Genomic DNA, 19,104 nt, shown 5'->3' on the forward strand with positions numbered 1-19,104 from the left:
CTTGGGAAAGTAATTTCCTTCATACTTGTGCCATTATACTTCTGTAAATATTTTAATTACTCTGCTTAAACATTATCTTTTACAACAAATACATTTATATTTATTCATTTCATTGTTTTAGTTCATTGTTATACTCTATTTTTAATCTTTTTATTTTTATTATCTATAAATCAGAAATTCAGCATGTATCATTTTTCATTTACTGAATATAAGAACAGAACACCTTCCCGCTTCGAATTGTAATCCGATTTCAATCGACTTGCAAACGAACTTGCGAGAAACGCGTTATTCATTTGTCGACAATAATATATCAAAGCAGCTGTTTTCATTATTTGGTAATTACCAATTGATTGTATTAATATTGAAGAAAGCTGTCACTTTATAAAAAGACGTTTATATCGAAATGGAGATAAAAAACTCTTCTAATAGTAAGTAACAATGTTATTTGATGTATAATAATAATATTTATAATAGTAGTAATAAATATATTTTATATGTAATCCTATAATAGCAATGGTATAAAATAAACCGAAAACCCATTAAGATTTGTGAAACAACTACCTAAAAAAGGTTCATTCTTTGTTTTAGCAATTACAGAAAATAGGAATGCCATGATAAATATTACTTCCACATTTGAAAATTTTCCATGGACTGCTCTACAGCAAAGTTCAAAAGGCACGAATATTATTAAAGCAATAAATCAATTGCTAAGTATGTACCATCCTAATGATGGTATAATTGCATATGAACGTGTATTAAGAGCTTTACTTATATTATCTGAAAATTTGGATAACGATTTACAACAACAGATAATTTCTATAGTACCGTTACCAAAAGGTGTCTCAAATGATAAAATAAGAAATCTAATATTTAAAATTACTGAATTAATTAAAACACCTAATAACAAGTCATTGTGTCAAAAGTATGACTTTTATTAAATTAATTTTTATTATTTTTTTATAATATTTAATCACAAGTTTATCTTTTAGAATTACCATGACACCTGAAGAATCTAATACAGAAATATTAAATGATGACTCAGAAATTCATCTAAACCAAAATATTTTACTTGACAAATCTCAAAATCTTGAATTACATGAAAAATTTGTATCTTCAGTACCTGAAGTGTTCAAAGGTTTTCCTCCTAATGAAATTTCAACAATTCATAATCATGTGAATTATATGTATGATACATTGAACTACAATATTCCATATATAAAACCTCATGCTAATAGCAAACAAAATTTTTCATTAAATACTAATGAACAAGAAGAATCATTAAAACTTCAGTCAACATTGAAATGGTTCCATACTCCTCACCTTTTGTATAAAACTAATCTTTATCGAAATTCTGCATCTGGTTACCAACAAAGATTTTTTAAATCAATGGATGATAAATACTTCCAGTTGTCCATTGATAGATTCAATAACTGGAATCAATGCAACATAGCTAACGTGCCTTATGCATTCCATCAGGTTTGTGACAATTAATTTGTTAAAAATATTGTTAATTTAGCTATCCTGGAATAGAGATTGTAAAAATGATATTACAGGATACTACATGTTTAAAAGAATTATATAAAAATGACATAATTTCAAATAAACAGAATAAGAATGAGATCTTCAATTTGAAAATAACATATGATGATAGATTTGTAGAATCAGAAACAAATTGTGAAATTTTAAATAATAGTGATGTAAATAAAAACTTCAAAAAGTATAGTAATTTGAACAAAAATAAAATTTTTAACATGGAAGTTCAAGAACATTTTAAACAAGAATTAAAGAATGAACAAGCAATTCAACAAGATATATATAAAATGGATGTTGTATATTGTGAAGAAGAAAGAAAAGATACAATAATAAACATACAGGTAAAGGAAATTTTTAGTTATAGCAATTATTTAAATAATTTATAACAATTCTTGTAAAAGATGACACTACAAACATTAGAAGAAGAGAATTTAATGGTGCATAAGAAACTTAAAACAAGCTTGCAGAACTTTTTAAAACGAGTAGAACAGGAGACTTTAATCAGTAATAAAACTCTTTATATTCATTAATCATTAACATATTTCAATTCAATGTATACAAATATTAAAAGCATTTCTTCTTTTATAATGCAGAATTTCCAACATTGCCTAGGACCAAACCTTTGTATATGGTTCCTCCTACATCCAAACATTGCAAGGTTATAGATCAAAGAAACCTGGAAAAGAATAATCAATTAGATATTTCGAGTAATAACACAAATAATTCTAAAAATATTAATACACTAGAGGATACAACAAAATTCATTGAAAAGAAATGCTTGGAAACATTTCATATTTATCCAAAACCAACTCAGTTAAAAATGCTTCATAAGAGCTTAAATGCTGTAGTTAGTAAAACACAAACAATAGAATGTGAGAAAAAGGACTACATAGAAAATTTACTATACAAGTACCATATAGTTGTTGTGTAAATTTAATATCTTCCATGATCAACAAACTTATTTAACAAAATTATTTATATACAGATCTGCAGTGAAGCAAACAAAATCAAAAAGCTTGAATACTTTACAACAAACTGCATCTATTACAGAGTTGGTTACATTTAAAAAACAGTACTATGATACTTTACTCAATATTCAGAAAGCCAAGAGTTTGTTATAATTGTTATAATCTTTTTAACATTTTTTATAAGCATATGAGATTATATGTATGTATATATTTATTATTTCTTAGTGGCAGTGGCAAATTCCTTGGCAATATCATCTGTAGAAAATTTCACAAAATATGATCCATATTATTCCAATCATTCCTATCAGGAGCAGCAATTATTACAACGTGGACCATTAATTGTTAATCCACAATTTTCAGTACATACTATGACACAGTCAAAATTATCAAATATACATAACACTCCATATGCTTGGATGAAATACAGCAGTTGGAAACATCCAACCATGAAACAATTAAGACTTCCACAGCAGGTAAGATATAATTAAATATTGAATACTATATATTCAAATATATAAATATTCCTAATTATTTACTTAATTGCTTTATTCATTTTATCTTCTTCTAGTTCCCATTTCAAGTTTCAAGGAATAAAGAGTAAGTTTTCTAATCATATATATCTTCTACTACAATCTTATCTTCCATTCCTTTTTGTATACTTTTTTGAATTAAATGCTATATTTTCTTATTTTTTCATTCTTATGTTGGAAAGGAATTCTGTACTACATTATGTAAAGACAATGGATATTCAATGTTTTGCGCAAGATAAAAGTAAACGAATGAAGCAAAGTGTACAACGTAAAAAGTTAGAAGACATAGTTGGGAAATTGAAAGAGATAGAAAACAGCAATATGAATAATTAAAAAATTATTACTGACCTCTATAAGGTTCTTAGTTCTTGAAAATATGTTAATCTATAAACTCTTTGCATATATATCGAGACAAATAATTATAGAAAGTAGTCAAAGCATAGCAGCATATATGCAGATATTTCATAAAGTTATATGTACTAAAGGAAAGTTCCTTAAAGAATACAAATGATATAATAAAATATTGATGGAAACTGTTGATTTAAGAGAATACATATCAAATAAAGTTTTTCATTCTTTCATTTATCTCGCACCAGTCTCAACAATTAATGGAACATTGATACTTTTACATGTGCACACGTATTTATATACATATATATATACATATATATATTTATTTATATATATACATGCATATACATACACATACTCTTTCATTTTTTTGGCACTGGCAAAAGATAATAATTGAGTATTAGATTATTAATCGCGAATATTTTTAATAATTTCGTTTGTATTTCGGACGATTGCGTGACAGTTTTCTTTGTTTAATTATTGTTGCATGTTTGTGTTGTTGACGTCAATCGAGCCTTAATACTTACAACATAGTAACTAATAAATGTACACATATTCTTTAGTATTAACATAGAACAAAATTGCTGCTAACTACTAACATTTCGTAGTATATTTTATAATTAACATATAATATACGCACTTATGACTTTTGTATAGTCTACAGTATAGACTCTATACTACACAACAGTCATTCATTTCATTATCTCTAAATGTACAAAATAACTTTTAAAAGAATAAACGGTAATAATAACTTAGGTGTTATATCGTTCATTCGATCATTAATCGTTATTGTCCAGAACAATCGCAATGAAGTATGACAAATTACCAATAGGTCAATATATAATGTAACTCTTGGTAATTTACTCAATCACATATGTCAACTCACAATAATATTTCCTTGTTTCAGAAAACATTTTACCTTCACAATGAGTCTATAATAGAAACATTATTATATACCCATATTTATCGTTAACAATATTGACAGCATCATCCTAATAGAAATGGATTTTCATACAAATGATGCTTTCAATACTTGATATTAATATCTATTTATGAATCGAAATACATCCAAAGGATCTACAGCAATTGATTTTTTTGGTTGTAAGGACTTCTACATTTTATTTTTGGTAATATCCAATGAATCAAAGTTAGGCCAAAGATCTCTTGTGTCATGTAGTTCATGTATCTTTTTTGGATTGTCATTATTTAGTATTATAGTTGTTGAAAACAAAATAATGTGTATAAGCAAATCTTATTAAACTGTTCCATTCCAAATATTGTTTGAATGCAATATAACTCAATAAATCTATTCTAATTTCCTACATTACATTATAATCCTATAAATATTTAATTGAAAGTATCATTTTATAAACGAATAAGATATCAAATTGAAAATATATTTTAATCTTATTAAAGCTATATAGTGTTTGGAAAAGTGACTAATATGAAACTTCAATAATAATTATTGTATATTTCAAGTTAAATAATAAACCATTCATGGAATTAAATCATATATGCAAAAAATAAAACAATAGCAGTTGTCTAGCTCTAGACAATCTTTTGTGCGTACAGTGTGTGCTATTGTTCAACATAATTTAATTAAATTCAATGGTAAAAATAACACGAATTTCAGATCAGATAATTGTCATGCTACTTTTTAATGCAAATACCTCTCTGGATTTTAAATTGATTTCATAATAAAATAAAAAAATATTTATAAATACCTAAAAGAAACATTATATAAATATATCATAATACAAAAAATAAAAACTTATGATACCAAGATTAGAAGGAAGAATAAGTAGTAGAAGAAAGTTTTAGACAATTTATACGAATTTTAATAACTGGTTCCATAATTAATCAAAGAATTAATTTTCAATCAATGTCATTTATAAAATGTAAAGAAAGAGTATGTTTATCAGAAAACTAACAATCTTGTTACAATGGTGGAATAGATTTGCACTTTGTTTAAACAGTAATATTTAGTTACTTCTTTACTTTCTAGAATAAATTGCGATGGGTTGAAGTTCAAACCTAATGTTAATCTTTGTTATTTGTGCCATAATCTGAAGCGTTTTCGATTAAAGTTCATACAGAAATACATTAAACGTTGTAGATTCACATACTAAATATAAGTCTAACAATTCATTTATTGAGGTATTGCAAATCGTAGCGAGGTAAAGCCTCTGATACTAAGTTATTGAAAAGTAACAAAGTTATTCGACATACATGACACTCAAAGAGCGTTATATTTCTTCTGGCAGTGTCCGTACATTATTTTTTAATTATTTTACTTAAACTTTTAAGCTAAATATCTTGCACCATGTAACATTTCCACCCAACATTTTTATCATGAAATCTATCCATATTTTTTTTAAACACTTTATCAGTACACCAGTAATGTACCATGTATAAGAAAAATTACATTTATTTCTTCGTTGTGTTCAAGAAAACCAAATTACAACATCATCAATATTTTGACACAACGAAGCTACCATAATATATACTATTCTCTTTTTTTCTTTATGATTCTATATGAACACGCATTTTTTCCTTATGCTAATCAATTAATTAGATAACTGACGCGTTATACACGCCAACATATAATTAGATGCCTGATCCAGATGTATATATTCTAATATTGTATCAAAAGACAAAGTAGCTGTCACTTATGATTCTAGTCGAAATTAATTACTTCTTTGTGTTTATGTGATTATAATAATCTTAATCAAGTGAAACAAAACAGAGGTCCCAATATAATCGATTCTATGTACCACTTGTTGTATGGTAAAAAGAGATTTCAAGGACCAAACGGTCAAGAAACACAATCTTCTGATAATTTTCAAGATGAATTGTACCTCTAATACGATATGTATGTACTAAAAATTACTTTGCTCTTTAATTTGATGAATCAGTAGAGACGAGGTTGTACAAGAGTACTGGACTAGAAATGGTTTGAGATTTTCATTAAAGTAAATAAGTAATGCAATACCATTACTGATCATTATATTCCCTTCTTGCAAATAGTGCTTATACCTTTTACAAAAATAGAGATGGACTTTTTCTAAATTACCAGACTACATAATTGTATAAAACTCAATCGTTTACGTATAAAATACTAATAAAAAACTAGATTTCATTATGGTATAATTACAGAAAATAACTTGTGTTTATCAATTCTCGTCTAAATTTGTGAAACACATTTCTACGTCCATCTCCGTGCAACAAGAATATCGTTTTGAACAATAATCGAAGTAGTATAATTTAAACACGTTCCATGCATACTAATTCCCTGTATAATTCATTTATAACAAGAAATGCTAACCTGATATTATTTTTTCAATCTTAATATAAACACTTGTTGCCTGTTTAAAAAACAATTTTCATAAATTTACAGTTATAATAAAATAGAAAATTAATACATTTACCTGATTATTAACTATTGAGTATGCATGGAAACAGAATATATTGACATTAAAGTACAACAAAATAATAAATAAATAAATATTTTAATTTTTAATTACTAATGTAAGTTATACTTACAAATAATCCCGTTAATACTTAGGTTTATTATTTAATATATAATTGGAATGAAATGACATTATCTGTATGTCAAAGACGGGCAGTCTGGTTGTATAATGCAAAATGTCAAAAATCGACAACTAAAAAGAAATTATTTTCTTGGCAGCATAATATACAAGGCAACAATAATTTTATATAGGATTCTTAAATGTTTGGACATAAGACATTATTCCATGGTCTTGATTGCAATATAGAGTTTTTCTGGAATTTATCTACACCTGCATAAGTAACTGATTAACAACTTAATTCCAAACTTAATCTCATTTTATGCACAGAGGAGAAAAATATAGACTTAAAAGATGATAACAAAGATGTTATGGTCACTGTGCACTACTTTAACATTAAAGTGACTTTTACATATGTAAGTTTAAACACATTCAATTTAGACAAATTCGTTTAGAAACAATATAAATATTTCATTGGTAAGACAATAAAATATTTTCGTTCTTTCCTTAATACAAACAGTGAAAGAAGGTTCAATATGATATTACGAAACTATCGTTTCAAGGGAAACTTCTGTATTACATAGCTGTTCCCAAAAGTCATTCACTGTAATGAGTCCAACATTTTCTAACACATGTATACGCGTTTTTAAATTCAATCAGGCAAAGCTGTAAGGATCAATAGTTTTGCTAGAACAAGGTTGGACGTCATCAGGTGGTGGATGCCATTGTCCAGTCCACATGGCAGTACGATCCATAGCTATTTCTGCTGCTTTCTCCATATTGTTGCTAGATGTACATTCCATTTCCCAGTGGAAACCATTTTGAGTCACTTGCATTGAACTAGATTCATCTATGCCACAATAGTCCTGTGCTTTATTGTTCACTGGCATTTGTAAAGTTTTATTTCTAATTTGCATAGAACCACTGCTTCTATGTTCAGCACCAGGCCAAGGTCGGGATTGTTCCACCGACTGTAGAGGTAATTTCCGCGGCACCCGTCTAGATTTATTATCCTCCAGAATATGACCACTATTGGTTTTGGTACTTATTAGATTTCCATCGCCTGAACTACTATCACCATCTCTTCTTCGTCTTCTCCTTCTCCTTTCAATATCGACATCACTTCTTTGAATATCTTCATTAGTTTCTTGGGTATGTAAGAAGTGTTCCCTTGCAGAAGCCCAGTGATCTTTCCTTTTGGCATCTTGCTTGTATTTTGTATGATTATCATTGCCGTGATGGCCATTATTTGTGTTTGTATCACTGTCTATATTTTGTTTCCTCGACTGTTGATTTTTGACAGTCCATGAAGCAGGCCTCTTAGGGCTCCGCTCTTTGAGAGTAACCTAAAAAGATAAAAATTAGAATAGTTTAAATATAGTTTAAATATAGTTAAAATATAGTTATAAAATAATGATAAGAAATAAAATTACTTACTCCTGAAGAGGAAGAATTGTCAACAGGCTTATAAAGTTGTGTTGGTGTATGATTGCGACTATCTGAACTCCTACAACTTGATCCACTGCGACCATGTATCCATGAAAGTAAGAAGGCTAAAATAGCACATGACAGTCCAAGCGCTGCCGCGGCAGACAACTGAGACCGAGTGCGTTTTGGCACCCAGCCACCACTGTGATATTCCCATATAGAGCATGCTAATAATGCACTACTCAAGGCATAAGATAAGCCTATACCAGTGAATATCCAAGCATTCTATAAGAGGTGGATTCTATCAGATATATCAGTGTCAAAATATTAAATCACTAATAAATATACATATAAAAATTTATATTTTTAATCATGATGGTAACATTAACTAAAAATAGAATATTGATAAATCATTGACTACTTACCAATTTTGCCCAATTGAAAGGAAAAACATATATAACATGCGAAATATCAAGGAAGAGGAGCAATGCAGTGACCAAAAAACAGAAAACTGCTACAAAGATCATGAAACGCAGCCGCCCGATTAAAGGCAACATAAATAAGCTGACCTTGGCAGTGCCGGAGCTGCATAATGTTGCCAAACACGCTGCAGATGATATCTATGTAAACAATTTAAGGTAACTTATTGTTTTAGGAATAAATAAATGAAATAATAATCTGCTATAGTACTTACAAGTAGTAAAAGTCTAATAACACCAATAGCAGTTTTAAGATGCCCCTGTATGTCACAATAAAGTACCAAGTGACTTGCTCTTGGCCAAGCCAAAGCATTTGAGGAAGAGCCATGGTGATCACCATAGCCATAGTGACCATGATAATTAGCATGTGAGTCCCATGAATGGACTGTTGAATGGACCCCTGGTGAATCCAGCTCCAAAGGTTGGGAGCTAATTTGCCCCCCTGTTCTACTGCCTGCTATTAATATAATATCAAATAATGTATATGTTAATACTCTATTCTTTCTAAATATTTGCAGTTTACAAATTATTTTCTTACCAATATCAAAGTCCTGTATGTCCTCAGGTCTAGAATATGCAGAGGCTGGTAGTTCCAGGTCACGAATCTCTTCTAAGAGAAGTACTTCTATCTCGTCGGCTGCATACAAGTCCGAAACCGAGTGAAGATGATGCCGAGTCTCGCTCATTACTTAGGCACGCTCGAGTGTTTACTCCTTCCTGCCTGCCGACGATCTTTCCTATTTGATCCACTATTAACCACCATTCGTTACTCATTGAATTAAGCAACTGCTTTATACGTTTGCCAGCCATTGTCTACGCATACTGTGTGCCATCTCTTTTCTGCACGCAATACCATCCCTTGGCCTTCAGGCCACACCTATGGAAATTAATTAACATTGCACAACAACAACGAGATACCAAGTATTAACAGTAAATATTCATTATTTAACAATCCAATGACTATGTGGATGGGGAGACAAAACTTTGAAATAAAGGAAATAAACACAATTGTAAATAAATATAATTTATTCTATATATAAAAACATAATAACAAAGCAATAAATAAAAACGTATGAATTAAGAACTAATATAACCAATATAATTTTAATACATCAATCCAATTCAATGATAGATAACAAAAGATCTATTTTAATATAGCACTAATTTTATATTAAAACTTAAAAATATAAAAAATATAGACTAGATTATTATAAAATATTATAAATTATAAATCCAATCCAATGGTGTAACAAAAGATCTATTTCAGTGCTATCAAATTAATACTTAAAAATATAAAAAATATAAATTACCACTTATAATTATATATTTAAATAATAACTTGTACAATAACAATACAATATATACAGTGGCTACAAAAACTATTTGCACACCATTATATTTACTACAACATTTACATACTAATTAACTAAATCCAAATATGACTACAAAAATTTCATACAATGAAAATGAAATGTAAAACCTAATAGAAAGATACTTTTCATTGAAAAATACAACTACGTACATGCAAAAACTTTTGGCAGCCACTGTATTTTTAAACATTCAAGTTTGTTTCATAATAGGTTGGAACTTCCTATCCTTTTATTATTAATATACATCATATTCCACATATTTCGAATATACTTAATATTATTTACATTACTATCTTAAAACATAAATGTATACATAAATGAAAAATCAAAATTAACATATTATCTATATTATAAATAAAATACGCTTTAACTGATTGTGTGTAAATTACTATTTTTCGATTCGTAAAGTTACAGTATAAAAACGCGGTAGACATAAGAGAAAAATTTTTTAACCTGCCTTTTATGATATTCATCGTATTTAACGTCAAATGTTTGAAATATGTATAAAAATACCTGGATTTCATGGTTAGTTGTTTTTATAAAAAAGTATCTATTAATTTCAAATCCACATGTGGTTGCATGTGACATCTCATCAGAATGTACCAAGTATGATGATCATCGACATTGTAAATTCGACAATAAAAATGTGAAAACGTACCTCAATTTTGTTCACGGTGAACCGACACGGAGATCACATTTTTCCGAAATTTTTCATAATAAATTCGGTGACTGTCTGAAGAATAGCCGCCATTGCCTTTTTGCTGTTTTTACTCATAATCTATGCTCGTCACGACGACCTAGAAATAGCAGATGGAACAACTTGACCCTTTTTAACATTTTCTGCCTAATAAAAGAAAAAAAGAAAAATAGGACAAATACATAAATTATTTGCACACAAATAAATACAAACTTTTTTCTATTATAATTATTCATTTAAGTTATGAATTTAAGAAATATATGTAAATAGTTATATTTTGCATAACTATATTACTTGTATAACTTATTAGTTAACTTATTAGTTACGTGTTATTTGCATATCTTATTAGTTACATCTTGTTAACTAATAAAAAAAAAAATAGGCCAAATACATAAATTATTCGCCCATAACGATACAAAACTTTTTTCTATTACATTTATTTATTCAAATTATAGAATTAAGGAATGATATATAAGTTATGATTGTAAAATTCGAAAATTTAATTTACTCCACGCGTTTTTGTAGAATATATCAAATTTATAAAAAATATAATAATTAAAAAATTGCATTTTCTAAAAATATGTTAGTATAATAAGATAAATCATTTATGAAAATGGTAATATATTAAAAAAATAATTTCAGCTTTGTTTTAGTACAATATACATATATGATCAATCAAAATTATTTATTGTAATTCTTTAAATTATATTTAAAGTAGTTATAATTTAATACCATGATTTGTCTGAATGAGAGGAATCTATTCATTCGATAAAATACTCGTAATTGTGTGAAAAATATTGTAAGTCAAATCCTTTCTTGGCTGTAAAAGCACAATAAAAAAATAATATAATGATTTGTCTTAAAAATTAATAAAGTTTCTAAAATTTGATATTTTGTTAATAATATTTGTAATCGTATATATTTTGAATAAATTATTTTGAAAAAATCTGTCTGATTAGTTCTATAGCCAATAATTGTTTCTTTATTTAATGAAACCAATACTCTGTTCTTTTATTACAAGTTCGTAAAATAATAAACAAATTATTTTTTGTTAATGTGTTTTTAAGAAATTTTGTTTTCATTGGTAATACGCCTTGTTATGTCGCATCCATTAAAATCTCACTTTAAGCAGTTCTTAGGTGGACAATTAACTATAGTAAACTGTATATTATATGTCAACTCGTTCTGTCAAGTTGACAGGAAAGAGTGTGTTTGCTTTTTTATCAGTATTAAAGTACAAACACCTATTTTAATTAATTGAAAAAAAAGAGCATTTTCTAATCATACGTGTTAAAGAAGTATGATATTTATAAAGTAATTTGTTATTTTAAATCATACGTAGAAATCATTTGTGTCTTTTTAGTTGTAAGCGTTAATCATATTTCGTATTTTTAACCATCGTCTTCCATTATGAACACATAGTAAGTGTTTTGATATTAATTTCTATAGAATTGTTGTCGTTTAACCAATTTTACATTAAGCAAAATATCATTTATCATATACGTAATATAGAATATCATTCACGTAACTGATAAGATATCTAACCACGCATTTAAAATAATATTATGTTGTTTATTTTATATTTATTTATTATCCATTGTAACGTTTTGTGTAATAATATTTATCTTGTATAATTTTTAGTAACAGAAACGGACCAGGTATATCAGGAAATACTTTTGATCGTTGGGTACAGATGACCAATATGCACGATGATTCTACTATCACAAAAATGCAACATCAGTTTTGGGTTACGAAACAAGCTTTATCACGAAAGTTAGGTAAAAAGGAAGATGAGTGTATAGTAGCATCCGATGCAGAATTGGATGCAAAATTAGAACTGTTTCGTAGCATTCAGGAATCTTGTTCTTATTTACAAAGAATTATTGACAAGTATCAGGAGCGATTGTGCAGTAAGTTATTACTATTTAAGTCTCTATAAAATAGGATTAGCTAAGGTAAAGAAAAATTTAAAAATAATAAAAATGACTGTATCATTAAATGTTATATAGATCTTGCACAAGAAGAAAATGCAATGGGACGATTCCTTAAAGATGCCGGTAAACAAGATAAAACTAGAGCTGGCAAGATGATGACAGCAGTTGGAAAATCTTTATCATATTCTGGTCAACAAAGACTTGCATTAAGAGCACCATTAGGACGATTGTATCAGGAAGTAGAAACATTTAGACAAAGAGCTATTGAAGACACACTGCAAAAGGTCCAAGCAATGGAAAAAGCTCGTACAGAGTACAGAGCTGCTCTGTCATGGATGAAAAATATTTCTCAAGAATTAGATCCTGATACATCAAAACAATTAGAAAGATTTCGTAAAGTTCAAACATGTGTAAGACAGTATGTATTGTTAATTATCATTAACATCTAAATTCTATGTACATTTAGATAGCTTTGAATTTATAATTTCTTTATTCATACAGAGGTAAAATAGCCTTTGATAATCTGGCTTTAGATTGCCTTCAAAAGGTAGATCTATTAGCAGCAGCAAGATGTAATATGTTTAGCCATGCTTTAGTTTTATATCAGAGTACACTTCTAAATTTTACTGAAAAATCTGCACAAGCATATTCTACAATAGCAAGCAGTTTTAAAGGCTATCAACGATATGATTTTATGGTAGTCAGAGAACTAGCTGAACCCTCAAGTAAATTAGCTCAAGAAACTGGAGGTGACGATGATCTCGACGAAAAAGAGAAGTAAGTTATAAATTTTAAAAAGTGTTAATAACAGAATTGTTAGATAAAATATATTTCTTTTATCATAGGTTATCAATTTTTGACATGGATTATCATGACAGTGTTGAAGAAGCTGAAGAAGTAAAACCAGCCAAACAAAATACAGTTGAAATTGATAAACAAGATGAAAAATTATTGGATATTGATTATGAGACGAAAGACATTAAAGGGCTAGAAGGATTAGACATGAATTCCAGTTCCTCGAATAATGAAATTACTTCACAGTCTACTTCTAATGTAGAACATAAAGAGAATCTCGATCAACTTTTTGAAAATTTAATTCTAGATAACGCCACTCATAGTAATATGCAAGAAGGAAATCAATCTGAACTTGATAGAAAGTTTGGTGAACAAAGTTTAACGATGGATATATTTGACAAATCTGATACAAATCTTAATCTGGCTGATTTCTCTTCTTTAGAAGAACAAAATTCAAGAGAGCAATCTTTACAGTTCCTCACATCCGAAAATATGGTACTTTTGAATGACATTCTCACTGATAAACAGAATGCTGATAACGAGTGGGATGCGATATCGCATGATACATTTTTGCCACCGAATATATTGAAACAAAGTTTGGGTGATGCAGCGCTTGGCATTGGACAGAAGAGCATGCCTACTATCAACATGGGTGACAAGGTAAGTAAAAACTAAATTTGTTTTTACCAAAGTCAAATTAAAAATATTTGAAACACTATTATTAAATTTTTCCTATATTTTTTCTTAGAAAAAAAATAAGACTGGCAAAAAAGGTAATTCCTGGTTGGATTTATTTGCTGAACTGGACCCTTTGGCTAACAATCCCATGGAAAATCTTTCTGATGACAGTAATGCATCTGCTTAATTTTTTAAAGTATTTAAAACTATATTATCATGACATATGATTAGTTGCAATTTATAGCAACAGTCAGAAGAGATATTTTTATTTTCTCCAAATAGGATAATGCTACGAGTATTATCTATTTCTTACATTTGCACTGATATTTCATACTTATTAGTTGAATTTTAACATTCCAGATCCTTTAGATTTAATGAAAATAGCAAGATGATCGTAAGAATCAAAAATACTTAAATTTTCGTAAATAACTTTTCAAGCTCCATACCAAAGATTTAAAATCGATGATAGTTTATAAGAGATACTAGTCATATACTTCTTTTAAGTACATTAAAAATATTTTTTTTTTAGTGATAATAAATAATTATCAACTTTCCTAATCATGTTTATAGCAAAATATGTTTAATCTGAAGTATATCATATGGATACCTGTATATAATTTGTTGACATTCCATAATGTAAAACTTTGCAATCAATTACTTTTGACATTATCATTGTATCAAACAATTCATATTTTAAAAATGTATGATACAATTATTACATTGTTTCTTTTTTTAATATACTGAAATATTGCTTATTGTTTTCTTTTTTAAATAAAATAAATACAACATAAACAGATTACATCGTCAGGGATATTGTTTTTGTATCTTTTCTATATAAATATAAAATGCTTATGCATCAACGAAATACAGAATCACAGTGTTAACACCAAAATATAATTGTATTTCGCGTATAAAAGAACTCTAAATCAAAATCTAACTTTCATCAATAACACATCTGGAATTTAGGCATCATAAAATTGTGCCATAGCCGTTCTGACCCTGAAATGAAACGAATGTATATTAAAAATCAGAAATATTTGAGAGAAAATATTTTTATATTAATTATACTAAGATTTAATATCTTACTGAATTATTATAATTTACAAGGATATTCAAAGATCATTTTCAGACACAAATAGAAAGGAAGGTTTAAAGATTGTTTGACATACTTATCAAACAATTGAAGATCCTTGCTATGACGTAATTGTTGCAAAATACGATAAAAGCCCAGTTCTTTTAAACGTGCTTGCCGTTGTGCAGCACCAGGTTCTTCCCTCCAGACTAGGTTGCACACACAAAAAACTGCGGCAATTTGCAGTTTTACATTGCTATGCATCTAGATTCATAACATAAATGTTAGAAATTTCTGCTAGAACTTCAATAACATATTACTGAAGCATAAATTATATAAGAATCATAAAATAACACGGGGAGATATTTGTTGTACTATTCACATAAATTAAAAGAAGGCGATAAATAAAGAGTGAAATATTAAAGAAAGAAAAACAAAAAGGCAAAATATTTTTTACAAACCATATAATCCATAAGTTTTTTAAGCACATCTTCGTTAGCCATAATATGATCCTTTGCTCGATTTCCATCAGCTACATTCGCTAAAATACAGAGAGCCTGCTCCTTTACATCTGCTGGATGCCTTGGGTCTTCTAAAACTAATATAACAGCTTGCATAACGTGAGCAGCGTGTTCTCCCATTATACGATCTATGTGTGCTTTTGTAGAGAGCAAGTTTCGTAATAAACCTAATGTTTTCATTAAAACTGGTATATCTTGATCTGCCAGAAGACAAAAGATTTGATCTGTTCCCAAACATTGTAAAATTTGTAATTTTACTTGCTGTTCAGCTTGGAAAGCCACGTTCATCAACGCCCAAATTCCGTTCAATCGCAATGCCGGTGTACATCGTTTTGTAAGTGAGCACAATAACTCTATTCCTCCAGATTCAAGAATCGGTTCTTTGCTTGGACTAAATTCCAACAATAAGTTACATAAAGTACTCGAGGCAACAGTTAATAAATCAACTTCACTTTCGCCTCTACCTACATAATACAATTATACTAATTAATAATAATAGATACTAATAGCATGATCTAATTTTGAAAAATTTTCGTTTTAGACTTATACAACTGGTATTACAAAAAATATGCAAGAATATCTTCAATGTTCTTCAGTAATCTTGTATGATTTCATTGAATGAGTTATGTATAATTAAAACATTTTAAAGGAAATGTGTCGTAATTTTGTATAAATCATATTATTCCAATAATAATCCATCAAGTCTAAAAATATTATTATATCTTACCCTCCAATCCCTTATCTGCACCATGTAACAATTGCATAAGAGGTCTCCAAACAGCATGATCTTGAAACGTTGTTCGGAGTTGCTGTACGCTTCTAGAAAGAGAATGAAGACATCTAACTGCTGCTAAACGTACGTGAGAACCTCCTGGGTCCTGAAGTCCTGCCACTACTTGTTCCATAAGACTTTCTGTCTCGATGATACGTTTCCTAATATCTTCATCATTAGCACCAAGGGATGCAAATGCCCTGAATGCAGCTTGTCGCATATCTTGTGTTAATGTTGCATCCTGTAGCTGCGCCATTGCAAGTACAATCTTGCACTTGTACAATTTATTAACATGAAATATTAACAATAGTAAACATACAAAATAGATATGTAAATCTATAATGTATAATATACTTACATGTGGATGACATCGTAATAATTCTGCAAGAGTAGGAATTAAATGATTACTAATGGAAGCTAGACGTTGCAATTCAGTATTAACTTCAGTAAGGAAAGCCAAAGTTTCAGCCGCCGCTACTCTTTCACGAGGCGGATGATCTCGATGACAAAGTCGTACCAAACAAGGTAAAGCACGGTATATAATTCTAGGATCTTTATGTACTAGAACTCCAGTTCTATGCATATATGTAACACATCTTGCAGCTTCAAGTTGAATTAACGAGCTTTTCTCACGGCCCATTAATTGTCCTAATGCTACAGGTACAAGCCTACCCTGTGGTGTGTTACTGGTAGTTGCTGATGCAACCGTAACACATACCCCATAATTCTTATAACACATATTTGCCAAGCATGCTAGAGCTGATGATTGAACATCAGGTAATGGAGAATCCAACTGCATTGCTAATGTTTCTACCGCACCTCCTTTGGCTAAAGCACTTTGCTCTTCTGTTGTCTAACAAGAAATTATTTAAAATATAATTTTAAGGATTACATAGCAAAGTTAGATTTGATTTTGTCATTTCTGTACCTTGCATGCTGTTGTTAAAATTGTTGCTACACAAATTTGACAAGTGACTGATTGATTTGCTAATGATACCAATCTTGGCACTAGCGCAGGATCCTGGTATATTGAATGAACTGGTGCTGATGGATGTTGAAATACTGTTCTCAAACAACGTAAGCATGCCTCGTTTAATAAATCTGTTATTTTTGGCTTTCCTTCTAATGGCGTTTCTGTGATAGGTGTAGATAATATAACCTGAAAAAGCAACGGCACTACACCAAGATCTATAAGTGCCAGCACATGTTGATCAGTTCCTTTAGCTAAAGAACCCAAAGTCACTGCAGCCTCTAGCCTTATATTATCTCCAATTCTGTCTGATGTATCTCCAAGAAGTTGCAATAAACGAGGTACTACACCTTGTGCTATTACAGATCCTTTTTGTCTATTACTTCCAATTACAGAATTTTTTAGGCATCTAAAAACAAAAAAAAAACAGATCAATTATAGTTAACATATATGTTCGATTAAATAAACATTAACAAAGTAATGATGGAAAGTAAGAAAAACTATAAGATTGTTTTAATAATATTACCTTTTTAGCGCTTCTTTACATCATATGTTATAATGATTTTAATAAATAATGACCTTTAATAAACAAGTTTAGAGGTTAAGTACGATTTGTACTCACATAATAGCTTCTAAGCATTTTTGAGGATCCAACGAATATAATTCATCGATGTAACTTCTCGAACTCTCAACATCCTGTGATACAATTGAGAAGTCATTTAATTTTCAAACTTTTCGAACGATTGTACGAAAAATGATATCTTTCAAAGCAGAAGAAAACCGGTAACTTGTTTCACCTTTACGAATTCACTCACCATGAATGGTTGCATCACCGAGACCATAATTCTTTTCTCTCGGTTTTACATAAAGATATTACAAATGTTCACTCAAAATAATTCTGCAGTATATAGTCAACTACCACAAGGAATAGTTAATTTAACAATCGACTTTGTTTGTTATGTGAACACTCACTGTTTCATTTAGCAAAACTCGCGTTCTGAGATAATTCCCATTAAAACAGTGTTGGCATTATCATATAATTATCACTAGACTATGAATACTTATACAAATTCATATTTTTATAAATATAATTTAAAAAATGAAACTTAGATATACATAAGTTTTCATATTATCTGCATTTTTAAATTTCTCATAGATGTTACGTTTTCATTTTGGGGTTTTAGGACGGAGGTACGTAGGTTGGTACCAACCTCACATAAAGTGCTGAACAACTCTGTTTGTGGAAGTGCGCGAAGATTCAAAAAGAATTTGCTCTTTTTATAAACGATCGTTTATTCCAACTTGTACTTTTTAATTACAATAGCAAGAAGTTAGCACTCGAGAGTCAAAATTTGAATTGATTAAAGACTTACATTTTTCACTTTTGATTTTCGATTCCTGTCCAGGTCCAGGACCCCCTCCCCTAGATTTTGTCTTCCTTAGTAAGTGGAGGTGGGAGCATTGTCTCTCACAGAAGAC

General features: G+C 29.1%; 4 protein-coding genes across 8 annotated transcripts; 2 read left to right on the plus strand and 2 right to left on the minus strand.

Moving 5' to 3' along the window:
• The first annotated feature begins 5 nt into the window (after positions 1 to 5).
• Positions 6 to 3,620, plus strand: LOC139998153 (uncharacterized). Its single transcript, XM_072022490.1, is given in 9 exon segments — positions 6 to 428; positions 589 to 922; positions 990 to 1,476; positions 1,554 to 1,874; positions 1,935 to 2,037; positions 2,727 to 2,974; positions 3,070 to 3,096; positions 3,172 to 3,207; positions 3,209 to 3,620. Coding segments are annotated over 9 exon segments (1,737 nt in total). The 5' UTR covers positions 6 to 403; the 3' UTR covers positions 3,365 to 3,620.
• On the minus strand, positions 1,813 to 9,502 carry LOC139998152 (uncharacterized). Of its 3 annotated transcripts, XR_011803192.1 has the most exons (6): positions 9,355 to 9,502; positions 9,032 to 9,273; positions 8,763 to 8,957; positions 8,347 to 8,622; positions 3,910 to 8,255; positions 1,813 to 2,209 (listed from the first exon to the last, which is right to left on the minus strand). XR_011803192.1 is itself a non-coding variant. In XM_072022489.1 (5 exons), exons 1-5 carry the CDS (start codon positions 9,500 to 9,502, stop codon positions 7,566 to 7,568), a joined length of 1,548 nt encoding a protein of 515 aa, XP_071878590.1. In that variant the 3' UTR covers positions 3,788 to 7,565. The 3 variants fall into 3 exon arrangements, 2 of the variants coding, with proteins under 2 accessions (XP_071878590.1, XP_071878589.1); XM_072022489.1 differs by lacking the exon at positions 1,813 to 2,209 and having other exon boundaries at positions 3,788 to 8,255; positions 9,032 to 9,270; XM_072022488.1 differs by lacking the exon at positions 1,813 to 2,209 and having other exon boundaries at positions 3,788 to 8,255.
• A 2,537-nt stretch (positions 9,503 to 12,039) lies between these two features.
• On the plus strand, positions 12,040 to 15,089 carry Ica69 (islet cell autoantigen 1-like protein). Of its 2 annotated transcripts, none has more exons than XM_072022702.1 (6): positions 12,040 to 12,304; positions 12,525 to 12,793; positions 12,893 to 13,235; positions 13,319 to 13,594; positions 13,663 to 14,272; positions 14,361 to 15,089. In XM_072022702.1, the coding sequence occupies exons 1-6, from the start codon at positions 12,294 to 12,296 to the stop codon at positions 14,475 to 14,477; spliced, it is 1,626 nt and encodes a 541-aa protein (XP_071878803.1). In that variant the 5' UTR covers positions 12,040 to 12,293; the 3' UTR covers positions 14,478 to 15,089. The 2 variants fall into 2 exon arrangements, with proteins under 2 accessions (XP_071878803.1, XP_071878804.1); XM_072022703.1 differs by having other exon boundaries at positions 12,042 to 12,181.
• Positions 14,380 to 18,758, minus strand: LOC139998271 (armadillo repeat-containing protein 8). 2 transcript variants are annotated; one of them, XM_072022700.1, is made up of 8 exons: positions 18,441 to 18,758; positions 18,248 to 18,321; positions 17,584 to 18,034; positions 17,014 to 17,508; positions 16,611 to 16,902; positions 15,824 to 16,347; positions 15,460 to 15,626; positions 14,380 to 15,289 (listed from the first exon to the last, which is right to left on the minus strand). In XM_072022700.1, exons 1-8 carry the CDS (start codon positions 18,465 to 18,467, stop codon positions 15,253 to 15,255), a joined length of 2,067 nt encoding a protein of 688 aa, XP_071878801.1. In that variant the 5' UTR covers positions 18,468 to 18,758; the 3' UTR covers positions 14,380 to 15,252. The 2 variants fall into 2 exon arrangements, with proteins under 2 accessions (XP_071878801.1, XP_071878800.1); XM_072022699.1 differs by having other exon boundaries at positions 16,611 to 16,929; positions 18,441 to 18,755.
• Positions 18,759 to 19,104: the final 346 nt, after the last annotated feature.

Source organism: Bombus fervidus, chromosome 2 (genome assembly GCF_041682495.2).
Source record: "Bombus fervidus isolate BK054 chromosome 2, iyBomFerv1, whole genome shotgun sequence".
Taxonomy (NCBI): Eukaryota; Metazoa; Arthropoda; class Insecta; order Hymenoptera; family Apidae; genus Bombus; species Bombus fervidus.